The 12,500-nt window shown below is 44.7% G+C and overlaps 1 protein-coding gene across 1 annotated transcript in view; it reads left to right on the top strand.

Moving 5' to 3' along the window:
* LOC308367681 (apoptosis-stimulating of p53 protein 2-like) overlaps window positions 1-12,500 on the top strand; it is a gene marked incomplete at both ends in the record, with an annotated part of 26,627 nt that overhangs the window by 1,526 nt on the left and 12,601 nt on the right. The window contains 2 exon segments of the mRNA XM_080841662.1: window positions 9,342-9,418; window positions 10,341-10,442. Coding sequence (XP_080697788.1) covers window positions 9,342-9,418; window positions 10,341-10,442 — 179 coding nt within the window.

The following is a 12,500-nucleotide window of genomic DNA, read 5'->3' as shown; positions in this document are numbered from 1 at the left end:
AATTTGCATATAGACAGATGGCAATTTAATTTGCTGCATAGTTAACAACACAGTCTGCTTAACAAAAAGTGAACAGAACTATCCTGGATGATAAGAACATGAGCACAGTTCAGTTACAAAAGGATCAACAACTCTCTTCCTCCCCTTCTCTCTCTCTCTCTCTGTCTGTGTGCGTGCGCGTTTTTGTCTTTTGAAAGACGTCAGTAAAGATTGGTTGCTTGGTCTCTTAAGCCACTGGCATGAGTGAACTTTGTGTGCTTAGCACTATGGTGCGTCTTCAGATGTTTAATCAAATTGCTTGTGTCAAACGAAGTTCTTTCCTTTCCCCCCTTCGACACTGTAACAGTGCAGATCTTAAACTGTGCCTTACTCCTTTCATCATTTATCTTAAAATGAGTCAAAATCGCCGTTAAGGCAGCACAACGGTATAGCGATTTCTTACTAGAGTTTAATGTTGACAATGAACTGGGCTACGTTCTTGCAGCCAAATTGACACTTGCCTGAAGTTTGACTGTGTTAGGGAAGTTGTTTGCAACCTAGCCAACATAGCTATCACAATAACATTGCAAAGAAGTTAACGCAAAAGCACTTAATATTAGCATCAGGCGGAAAAACGGAAAAAAAAACGTAATACTAGCATCAATGTCCAAGAGTGTTAAAACAACCTTGCTAACATCGCTAACGGGATGTCTTGCTAGCGGCTACTTGCTAGCGGGTGTTTATGACAAACTAACAAGATTCCTGAAACACAAGACAAGACAGACGTCCTCTTTTACCCTCACATGTCCTCCTTTCGAGACCTAAATGCGTCCGGGTAAAAGAGGAGAAAACAAATACATTCCCGTCCCCGTCAATCAACCGTAGCAAATGGCAATAATATGTTATAGGCGCAGCGTCGCTAAAGACAGTAGGCTAGCCCCTACACTTTGCCTATGTAACAGCAGTTCTAAGTTAACTGCAAAACATAAAATAGCCGAAGATAGCACTTACCTTTACTGGAGGTCGTACGTGTTAAGTTTAAAATCTCTAGCGAAACCGTTAGCTTACGCAAGCCACCTCCACACATCGTATCCAAGCTGTTATTGAATTAATTTAAACTGCAAGTTTAACCTCAACGTATCTGTCTGCAATACCGCTCTCGGCCTCTATGCAACTCGCCGCTCTCACACCTGGCAGGCATAGACAGTAGAGGAGAAGAAAACACGCGTTAAGACGCAACACTGGGTATCGGTTTTTGGTATCGGTAATTTAAAACGAGTACGAGTACGAGTATTTTAACGAAGTATCGACCCGATACCCGATACTGGTATCGGTATCGGTGCAACACAGAAGCCTCTAGACTATAGTGGAGGCTGTTTAGAGAACTGTTTCTGTGAGGCACCCAGTACATTAACACACAGGAGAAAAGGAGGCCGGTGGTTGACCGGCCTGGACACTATACCTGCGTGTGTGTGTGTGTGTGTGTGTGTGTGTGAGCTTGTGTGTGTGTGTGTGTGTGTGTGTGTGTGTGTGTGTGTGTGTGTCTGTGTGTGTGGCAGTGTGCACGCTGAGAAATAACGCACAGCATGCAAATCCATCTGGGGAGTTGAAGCTAAATTTTCCGTGATTGCTCTAATCCTATCGCCACTGACCTCCACTCAGAAACGCAGCGCTTCGGGGAAAAACACACCTCTCTGCCATTTCAGCTTATGTGTGTGTGTGTGTGTGTGTGTGTGTGTGTGTCTGTGAGAGGGAGTGTGTATGTGTGTGTGTCTGTGTGTGTGTGTATACGTACAAACACACACACACACACACACACACACACACACACACACACACACACACACACACACACACACACACACACACGCGCGTACACACGCACACACACACACATACACTGACACACACTGACATAAGCCCTTATGTGGCACCAGTCGTTCATCATCACTGGCGACGCTCTCCGGAGGGCAGTTAGACGCTTTATAGCTCATCCGGATGGACGTGTCTGGCCAGGGGATGCCTGTTTGATTGGGCGTCTATGGTGCAGCCGTTCTATAAATCACACCATACGCGCGGGGGCTGTTGATAGTGGATACTGTGTGGAAATCTAGTATCAGGTTCAAGTGTTTCTAGTATGTTTACCCTCCACGGTATGACTGTAGCAGTTACTGGGAATTGATAGCTTATTACATTATTGTGGTCTTGTGTTTGTATTTGACTGGATGTAACCGCAAGTCTTGTGTGATCAGATATGCCTGTGGGAATATCTTTGGTGATATAGTGTCTGGGGTTATTGGGAATGTTGTTTGTGTGGATAATCCAGTATGGTAACACTATTGGAGACTGTTCTATTGGATATATTTGGTGTGGATCTCAGGATCCCTGCTTGCACGTGCAATCTGCTAGAGTATTCCTGTCTGCTGAGTTATGTTGTAGACGGCCTTAGTCTAAGGTTGGCCCAGTGTAAGCTGAACCATATTCCCATAATGCTATGCAGGAAAAGAATATACTGGATGTACCATAGAATAGAATGACATACCATAGATATGATGGCGATGGAATGGCCTGTGGTGATATCATATGGGAACTCAACAGTGCTCCTCATTGCTGTACACTGTACATGTTGAGTGGACAAACATAAAATCAACAGTTTACTGTTGGAGTGGAACAGTTCAATCAAAGTTCAAAGTTCATTCATGATTTAGTTAAATGACCGAACATTTTGACACAGAATAGCCTTGTAAAAATGATACATTCAAATAGAGTAATTCTATGTAATTTATTTTCTCTGGAGCTGTGAGACTTGGCACTCCACAGGAGCTGTTGCAGTGGCACTGTTTTGGTTTGTGTGTGTGTTTGTCTGTGTGTTAGTGTGTGTGTGTGTGTGTGTGTGTGTGTTTGTCTGTGTGTGTGTATTATTGTATGTGTTTGTGCGTGTGTGTGTGTGTTTGTCTATGTGTGGGTGTGTGTTTGTGTGTGTCTATGGCCCTTTGCCAGTGCTGATCATGGAGACCAATAACATTTGGCCAATAACACAATGCAAACACGCACATGCACACACACACACACACACAGAAATTCACTGTCACACACACACACACACACACACACACAAACACACACAAACCCACACACACACACACACACACACACACACACACACACACACACACACACACACAAACACACACAAACCCACACACACACACACACACACACACACACACACACACACACACACACACACACACACACACACACACAATGCCTCCCTCCTGTTTTCTGTAAACATGGAGGCCATTTGCCAGCGAGAGGTTGAACCAGGGTCACAGATAGGTCACACAGGGGTCAGTTCATGTTCCCGAGAGACGAGAGGTCACCTGGGGTCACACGAGATTGCGTGATGCCCCAGCAGGGTTGACTACGGCCACCCGGTCACCGGTCACCGGCCACCCAATGGTTGACATGGCGACACAGTGATCGCCCTGGTGACATTACAAGTTGGCATGGAGGCCTAGCAATCGCCATGGTGACCGAGAGGTTGGCATGGCCCTTGTTGACCTACTCCCAGCTACCCTCTCCAAGGGCCATGCCAACCTCTCTGTCACCATGGCGATGTATAGGCCCCCATGCCAACTGGGATTCTCTGCTTTCAGCACTGAAAGGAACGGATTGTTTTTTTTGAAACATAGAAAGTTGTAGGGAAAATTTTTTTTTAGATCATTTATTGTATTATGTTATGATGATCTTGGTTATTCATAGAGATTTGAAACTTCTATGATTTAAACACTGTTATTATGTAACTGTAACTGTTAGTCATTGTCGACTATTGAATATATTTGGCTGTTAAAATATTTATTTAAACATTTTTAATACAAATAATTTAAATATCTTAAATAACAACATTTGTGTCATTGTTGTGACATGATTATATCATAGATTCATATAGTCAATACTCACAAATACCTCTATTCATAATATTTGAACAACCATTTAAATCTCTAAGAGGCTTCAAATATAACGTAAAGAAGGGGTTGTCTATGGCTTTCTTAGTTGTTATGAGTAAAATATAAAGTGTGTGTGCTTGAGTAAAATATAAAATAGGGAACTGGTTTGTTGAAATTAGTACTAACTTGTTGTTCCTCTCAGTGGGCCTCATGCCATTGTGATGTGTGCTAGCTGCTTACTCGGTGATGTTTGTGTGTGTGTGTGTGTGTGTGTGTGTGTGTGTGTGTGTGTGTGTGTGTGTGTGATTGTGTGTGTTTGTGTGTGTGTGTGAGAGTGTTGTGATTTGTGCTATCTGCTTACCCTGTGATGAGTGAGAGTGAGAGTGAGAGTGAGAGTGAGAGTGAGAGTGAGAGTGAGAGTGAGAGTGAGAGTGAGAGTGAGAGTGAGAGTGTGAGTGTGAGTGTGAGCGTGTGTGTGTGTGTGTGAGTGAGAGTGAGTTTGTGTGTTGTGTGTTGTGTGTTGTGAATGTTGCTGCTTACTCTATGATGTGTGTATGGAGCGAATTATACAGCTAATAGATTTATTTGTCTGAGGAGATTACGATGAAAGCATATTCTCTTTAATCCATAGCCCTGCTGTGTTGTGGGTGAGGGAGAGAGTTTTTGCATTGCAGGGTTTTAACGCTGGTTCCTGGTACTGGGTTTCACAGGTGTTCTGGACGCTAAGCTAAGCTACTTGTGTTCTTGTGTAAACGGCTTTAATTTAGCCCATTTCTAGATGGCTTGTTGCAAAACACTACAAACTATTGTCAAGGATCTTTAAAGAAGTTTAAAAAAATAAATATATATATTTATATAATGAGCCTAAGCAGCTTTACCTCATGAAGCTCGTTCCTCCGGGTGGATGTCTGTTTCAAAGGAATCGTGTGAACCTCTCAGACTTTTATGCAACAGTGAGAGAAAGGGAAAGGAGGAAAGAGAGAGCGAGAGCGACAGAAGGAGAGGGAGAGAGAGAGAGAGAGAGGGAAGGAGAGGGAGAGGGAGAGAGAGAGAGAGAGGGCGAGAGAGGGAGTGAGGGAGAGAGAGGGGGAGAGTGAGGGAGAGAGAGAGAGAGAGAGAGAGAGAGAGATAATGGGATATTTTGGTTTAAGATGTTCATCAATAATACTCACTGAGAGAGAGACAGAGAGAGAGAGAGGGAGGGAGAGTGAGGGAGGGAGAGAGAGAGAGAGAGAGAGAGAGAGAGAGAGAGAGAGAGAGAGAGAGAGAGAGAGAGAGAGAGAGAGAGAGAGAGAGAGAGAGAGAGAATGGGATATTTCGGTTTAATATGTTCATCAATAATACTCACTGAGAGGGAGACAGAGAGAGTGAGGGGGGAGAGGGAGGGAAAATGGAGGGAGAGATCAGGAGGGAGATAGAGAGGGAGAAAGACAAGATAAACCTGTCCTATCTCACAAATCAACAGAGAGGTGGAGAAGGCAAGTTGTGTCTCACCTAGCGCATGCTAACACTTACCCTAACACACAACCTTTAACCCTGCACTGAAGCCCCAGCAGAAGACCTCTGGCCCGTTGTCCTCCACATCACAATGCTGACCCTAACCTGAACCCAAGCAGAGGACCCCTGAATTTAAATAACACACAGAGAATATCTCAGTCCCATGTGACATCACTACGTGACAGCACCCTGATGCAGCAGAAGAACCCTGTGCTGTCGTAGAGCGTTAACATAACACTAAGTCCGACAGAATCCCAACAGTGATACAGAGACAAGTACTCTCACAGTACCGTGATCTCCTGTTAGCCTGTAAGATGTCCCACAGTGCAATATTATTCCACAGTAAGATCTCTGCAATAGTATACCGGAGGAAGATCTCTAACAGTGCAGTGCAATACTGTTAGCCTGTGAGATCTCTAACAGTGCAGTACAATACTGTTAGCCTGTGAGATCTCTAACAGTGCAGTACAATACTGTTAGCCTGTAAGATCTCTCGCAGTGCAGTACTTTATCAGAGGAAGATCTCTGACAGTGCAGTACAATACTGTTAGCCTGTAAGATCTCTTACAGTGCAGTAGTATACCACAGTAAGATCTCTCACAGTGCAGTAGTATACCACAGTAAGATCTCTCACAGTACAGTAATATACCAGTGGAAGATCTCTAACAGTGCAGTACTAAACCACAGTAAGCAGTTTGTCTTCCTCAGACAGCGTTAACAGTTCCCACTGTGTTGATCGAGTGCAGAATGACAGACCCAGAGAAATACCCCTATTTTCCATCCCCAAAGGACAGTTATTCCCCCCCCCCCCCCCCCCTTTGCCCAGGCCTAAAGCCTCTCCCATGTACCCCCTGTTTGATTAAGTAGAGGGGGGTGACCCCCTGTTTTACTCAAAATAACAACCCATCCCCCTGACTCAAGCCCATCCCATTTATCACCACTGTACCCCCACCCCCCTAAGATACCGGCCCATTGTGATCAATCACAGTAGTCCCTCTTGGACCAACACACACACGGACACATCCAAATATCCACTCACACAGACACACACACACACACACAGACACACACACACAAACACACACACACACACACAGACACACAGACACACACACACACACACACACACACACACACACACACACACACACACACACACACAGACGATGCTGCACTCGGGTGAGGACCAGACACTGAGCAGCAGGGGCTCTCTGTCTGGCGGCCTTGTTTATCGAAAAAGGAGTGTGCGTGTGTGTGTGTGTGTGTGGGTGTGTGTGTGGGTGTGTGTGTGTGTGTCTTTGTGTGTGTGTGTCTTTGTGTGTGCATTCTCTCTTGGGCCTTTTAGAAAGCACTCTGTGGTTATGCAACACTGAAACCAATACCCCTACACAAACACACCTACACACACACAAATATACACACACACACAATCACACACACACACACACACACACACACACACACACACACACACACACATGTATACACATGTTCACACACACGCACATGTTCACACACACCTACAGACATACAAACACACACACACACACACACACACACACACACACACACACACACACCACACACACACACACACACACACACACACACACACACACACACACACACACACACACACTCATTTTAATGCCAAACAAAAACTTCAGTGTTGTTTTGCCTCCACCTGTAGGGCTATGGTTCCTATGGTGACCATCCATTGTAATCCGTCTCTCTGTGGTCATAATGACCCCAGTAGAGTTGTTTGGGAATTCTAATGCCCCTCACTAATCCCCCACTCTGGGGTATTAGTTTTACCCCGGCAGACTCTTAGACCTCCTCTTAAGACTCCCTGCTCTTTGCAAAACACTCAAACTACTGGAACACAGACACACACACACACACACCCACACACAAAACATTCACTAGCACACAGACACAGACACACACGCACACACACACACACACACACACACATGCAAACACCCATACACACACACACATACATTTACACAGACAGAGCTGTTTATCACATCTATTAATTAGACAGGCCTTGTTGTTCCTGCCAACAGGTTTATCCTGTAACCCATATTACACTAATACAGATTATGTCTGTGTTTGAGTGATGCAGGCATGTGTGTTTGTGTGTGTGTGTGTGTGTGTATGTGTGTGTGTGTGTGTGTTTGTGTGTGTGTGTGTTTGTTGGCAGCTTGTATCTTAATTGCTTTGGTGGCGTGGGACCATGTATGCTGTAGCCTTGTTGCATAACACTGATAATCATCAGCCCCTCTCCCCAGCCAGAGCTCCGCACCCCACCCCACCCCACAATAAGCCCCTCTCCCCACAATCATTCCCCCTCCCCAGCCAGAACTCCCCACCCCACCCCACTCCACTCCACCCCACCCCACCCCACCCCACAATAAGCCCCCCTCCCCACAATCATCCCCCCTCCTCAGCCAGAACTACCCACTCCACTCCACTCCAACCCACCCCACCCCACCCCACCCCACAATAAGCCCCCCTCCCCACAATCATCCCCCCTCCCCAGCCAGAACTACCCACTCCACTCCACTCCAACCCACCCCACCCCACCCCACCCCACAATAAGCCCCCCTCCCCACAATCATCCCCCCTCCCCAGCCAGAACTCCCCACTCCACTCCACTCCAACCCACCCCACAATCATCCCCCCTCCCCACAATCGATTTGTTTGAATCCACCTAACATATTCTGTACAGAAAGGATTCAAAAATGACTCAGGGGTTGAATACAGCTTAGTGACTCATGGGTACAAGAAACATCTCCTACGCAAAACAGCAAGACTACCTATAGCAGCTGATAAAGAGCAGAACTTTGCTAGTTGTTTAGATTGTCTCTTACTAAGTCCTGCCAGTCGTAGCCCACTGACCGAAAGCTTATGGACATGCCCCAGACTTCCAATTATCCATACTACCAGCCTGCATATATACATAGCTGTGTTTATTACTGTGACTAGAGTCCAAAGCATATTATCTCTGCTGCATTGACAACGGCAGTTACAACAGGCGTGATGTTAAGTTTTTAAATTGCCTTAGTTTGGCACGGAGCTGCAATGCTCACGCACAGTACGGCTGGCCGAGCATGCACACACACAAACACACGCACACACATTTTCACACTTATCTCCCTCTGGAACGAAATACTGTTTTCTGATTGGCTAATGGGGTGTACAATAAGTTCGCATAGATGGACACCTTGGACGTAGTCCCAGTAGAAAAGTTAAATCGCAGTTCCATATCAATGCTCTTGAATGGTTACCATTGACAACCAACGTTACGTTTTTTTTTCTTCAAAAACGCACTACTTTCTCTAACGGGAGCACTAGGCTTCAAATCAAGAATTCATCAGGTTATTATGCATATTAAGTTTCCTAAAGATAAAGGAAATTCTAAATAATAATAATAATAATAAAAACACTTTTGGATGTTGTAAACGGGAGATAAGCGGGATAACGGCCTCCGCGTCGTGGAGTTCTTTGCCCCGCAGCGTCCATTATCTTTGTAGAACTGTACAGCTCGTCGGCCGTTATCCCTTACATGCCGCACACACAAACACACAGACAAACATGCTATATTGCGACCTAAGTGTGTGAGAGAGTGTGTGTGTGGGAGGGTTGATTCAAATTCCCCTTAAGTTTTTTCTCACTCCTGATGTCTCTTGTACTTTTTAATTCTCCCACTTTCTATCTCTCTCTCTCATTATCTCTATCTCTCTCTCATTCTCTCTCTCTCTCTCACTCATTGACTGTCTGTCTGGCTTTTTCTGGCTCGATCAAATGTACTCACATGTCATTGTCTTCACCCACTCAATCACGTACTCTTTTGTTTTCCTTCTCTCTCCCTCTCTCTCTCTTTCTCTCTTTCTCTCTCTTCCTGTGTAGGAGGGCAGAGAGGCCCTGAGGTTCCCCCGAAGAGGAACAGTGTGAAGAACACCACTGACAGGCGGATGGAGAATGGGGTGAGTAAGAGAGAGAGAGGAGGAGAGGAGAGGAGGTGGAGAGGAGGTGACGAGAAGATAAGAAGAAAGACAGATTGCAAAATGTAACTAGACACTTTACATTGCAGTATAGATGCATCTCTGCAGTAAAGTGCAGAGTGTGATTGCTCAGCTGTAGCGGAGGGTCAGTATATGTCACCTGCACAGATCAGACACAGTTAGTAATCCACAATGGTGTTAGCAAAGAAACTCCTAGGCAAGGTTAATGTGGGATCTAGAAAAAAAACTTCTATCTGTTGTAGGTTTTTATCAGCTTAGTTAGGAACGTTAGCTGTTGGCCGACACGATTGGTCTCGATATAGGACTAACAATAAACAATTAAAATACAAATAATAATTGTAGCTATAAACGTAAGAAGAAAGATAGTGTGATTGCTTGTACAGAGAAAAAGAGAAGCAGAGGACGAAAACAGGAGATAATATTAGAGAGGAGGAGAGACGAGGAGAGAGCGGTAAGAAGATAGGATAGGGAAGAGGCGAGGAGAGCGGAAAGAAGATGGCATAGGGAAGAGGTGAGGAAAGATATGGTGGAAGAAGAGAGGAGAGGTGAGGAAAGGATAGTTGTGAGGACAAGAGAGGAGAGGTGAGGAAGGGATAGGCGTGATGAGTAGAGACGAGAGGGGAGAAAGGGATAGGCGTGAGGAGAAGAGAGGAGAGGTGGGGAAAGGATAGGTGGAGGAGAAGAGAGGAGAAGAAAAGGAGAGGGGAGATGATTGTCGATGATTGTTGGTTAAGCTGGAATTGGCTGGGCAAAGCACATGTAAGATCAAGGTCATGGGTTTAGCTTCTAGGTCACATCATACATACACACACACACACACACATGCCCAACCTGCTACGTTATTTTTTTGCTGACTGTTGTCATGGCTACGGATGTGTACCAGGTGACTGCACCCATCACGACTGCCACCCTGACGGAACTGCAGGAAATGGCGTCACGGCAACAGCAGCAAATCAATGCCCAACAGCAGCTGCTGGCTTCAAAGGTATCCCTCTCTATACTATATATGTGTATCTCTATAACTCAAGAACCTATCAGGATAGGCTGCTGGCTTCAAAGGTATCTCTCTCTCTGTCTATATCTATCTATAACTCAAGAACCAGGATAGGCTCCTTTTATGAAGAGAACAAGAACAACAAATTTCCAGGAGTTTAAGTAAATAAATCAAGGAGGCAGATGTGGTTTATGTAATGGGATGTGTGTTGCATGTTGCATATTTATTGCCCATGTTTGTCAATCTAATCATATCTATCTATATATGATTGTGTCAAAGTAAAAGTCTGTTTATTTTGCCACACAGCACAACACACAACATACCCGTGCATTGGGCGGCAACACAGGACACACACACACACACACGCATGTTGAAGATGTCGCAGTTGTATATCTGTTGTTAATGCTTATATGAGTGTATGTGTTTTGTCTTGATGGTACTTATATGATTGTATGTGTGTTCTCTTGATGGTACTTACAGTGGGGCAAAAAAGTATTTAGTCAACGACCAATTGTGCAAGTTCTCCCACTTAAAAAGATGAGAGATGCCTGTAATTTTCATCATAGTTATACCTCAACTATGAGATACAAAATAAGAAAAAAAATCCAGAAAATCACATTGTCTGATTTTTAAAGAATTTATTTGCAAATTATGGTGGAAAATAAGTATTTGGTCACCTACAAATAAGCCAGATTTCTGACTATCACAGACCTTTTACTTTTTCTTTAAGAGGCTCCTCTGTCCTCCACTCGTTACCTGTATTAATGGCACGTGTTTGAACTTGTTATCAGTATAAAAGACACCTGTCCACAACCTCAAACAGTCACACTCCAAACTCCACTATGGCCAAGACCAAAGAGCTATCAAAGGACACCAGAAACAAAATTGTAGACCTACACTAGGCTGGGAAGACTGAATCTGCAATAGGTAAGCAGCGTGGTGTAAAGAAATCAACTGTGGGAGCAATTATTAGAAAATGGAAGACATACAAGACCACTGATAATCTCCCTCGATCTGGGGCTCTACACAAGATCTCACCCCATGGGGCTAAAATGATCACAATAACAGTGAACAAAAATCCCAGAATCACACAGGGGGACCTAGTGAATGACCTGCAGAGAGCTGGGACCAAAGTAACGAAGGCTACCATCAGTAACACACTACGCAGCCAGGGACTCAAATCCTGCAGTGCCAGACGTGTCCCCCTGCTTAAGCCAGTACATGTCCAGGCCCGTCTGAAGTTTGCTAGAGAGCATTTGGATGATCCAGAAGAGGATTGGGAGAATGTCATATGGTCAGATGAAACCAAAATAGAACTTTTGGTAAAAACTCAACTCGTCCTGTTTGGAGGAGAAAGAATGCAGAGTTGCATCCACAGAACACCATACCTACTGTGAAGCATGGGGGTGGAAACATCATGCTTTGGGGCTGTTTTTCTGCAAGGGAGCCAGGATGACTGATCCGTGTAAAGGAAAGAATGAATGGGGCCATGTATCGTGAGATTTTGAGTGAAAACATCCTTCCATCAGCAAGGGCATTGAAGATGAAACGTGGCTTGGTCTTTCAGCATGACAATGATCCCAAACAAACCGCCCCGGCAACGAAGGAGTGGCTTCGTAAGAAGCATTTCAAGGTCCTGGAGTGGCCTAGCCAGTCTCCAGATCTCAAGCCCATAGAAAATCCGTGGAGGGAGTTGAAAGTCTGTGTTGCCCACGGACAGCCCCAAAACATCACTGCTCTAAAGATCTGCATGGAGGAATGGGCCAGCAACAGTGTCTGAAAAGCTTGTGAAGACTTACAGAAAATGTTTGACCTCTGTCATTTCCAACAAAGGGTATATAACCAAGTATTGAGATGAACTTTTGTTATTGACCAAATAATTATTTTCCACCATCATTTGCAAATAATTGTTTAAAAATCAGACAATGTGATTTTCTGGATTTTTTTTTCTCATTTTGTCTCTCATAGTTGAGGTATACCTATGATGAAAATTGCAGGCCTTTTTCATCTTTTTAAGTGGGAGAACTTGCACAATTGGTGGCTGACTAA

The sequence above is a fragment of the Sprattus sprattus genome (genome assembly GCF_963457725.1).
Source record: "Sprattus sprattus genome assembly, chromosome: 1".
Lineage (NCBI taxonomy): Eukaryota > Metazoa > Chordata > Actinopteri > Clupeiformes > Clupeidae > Sprattus > Sprattus sprattus.
The sequence above is the reverse complement of the archived record's forward strand: the minus strand, read 5'-3'. Positions and strand labels throughout refer to the sequence as shown.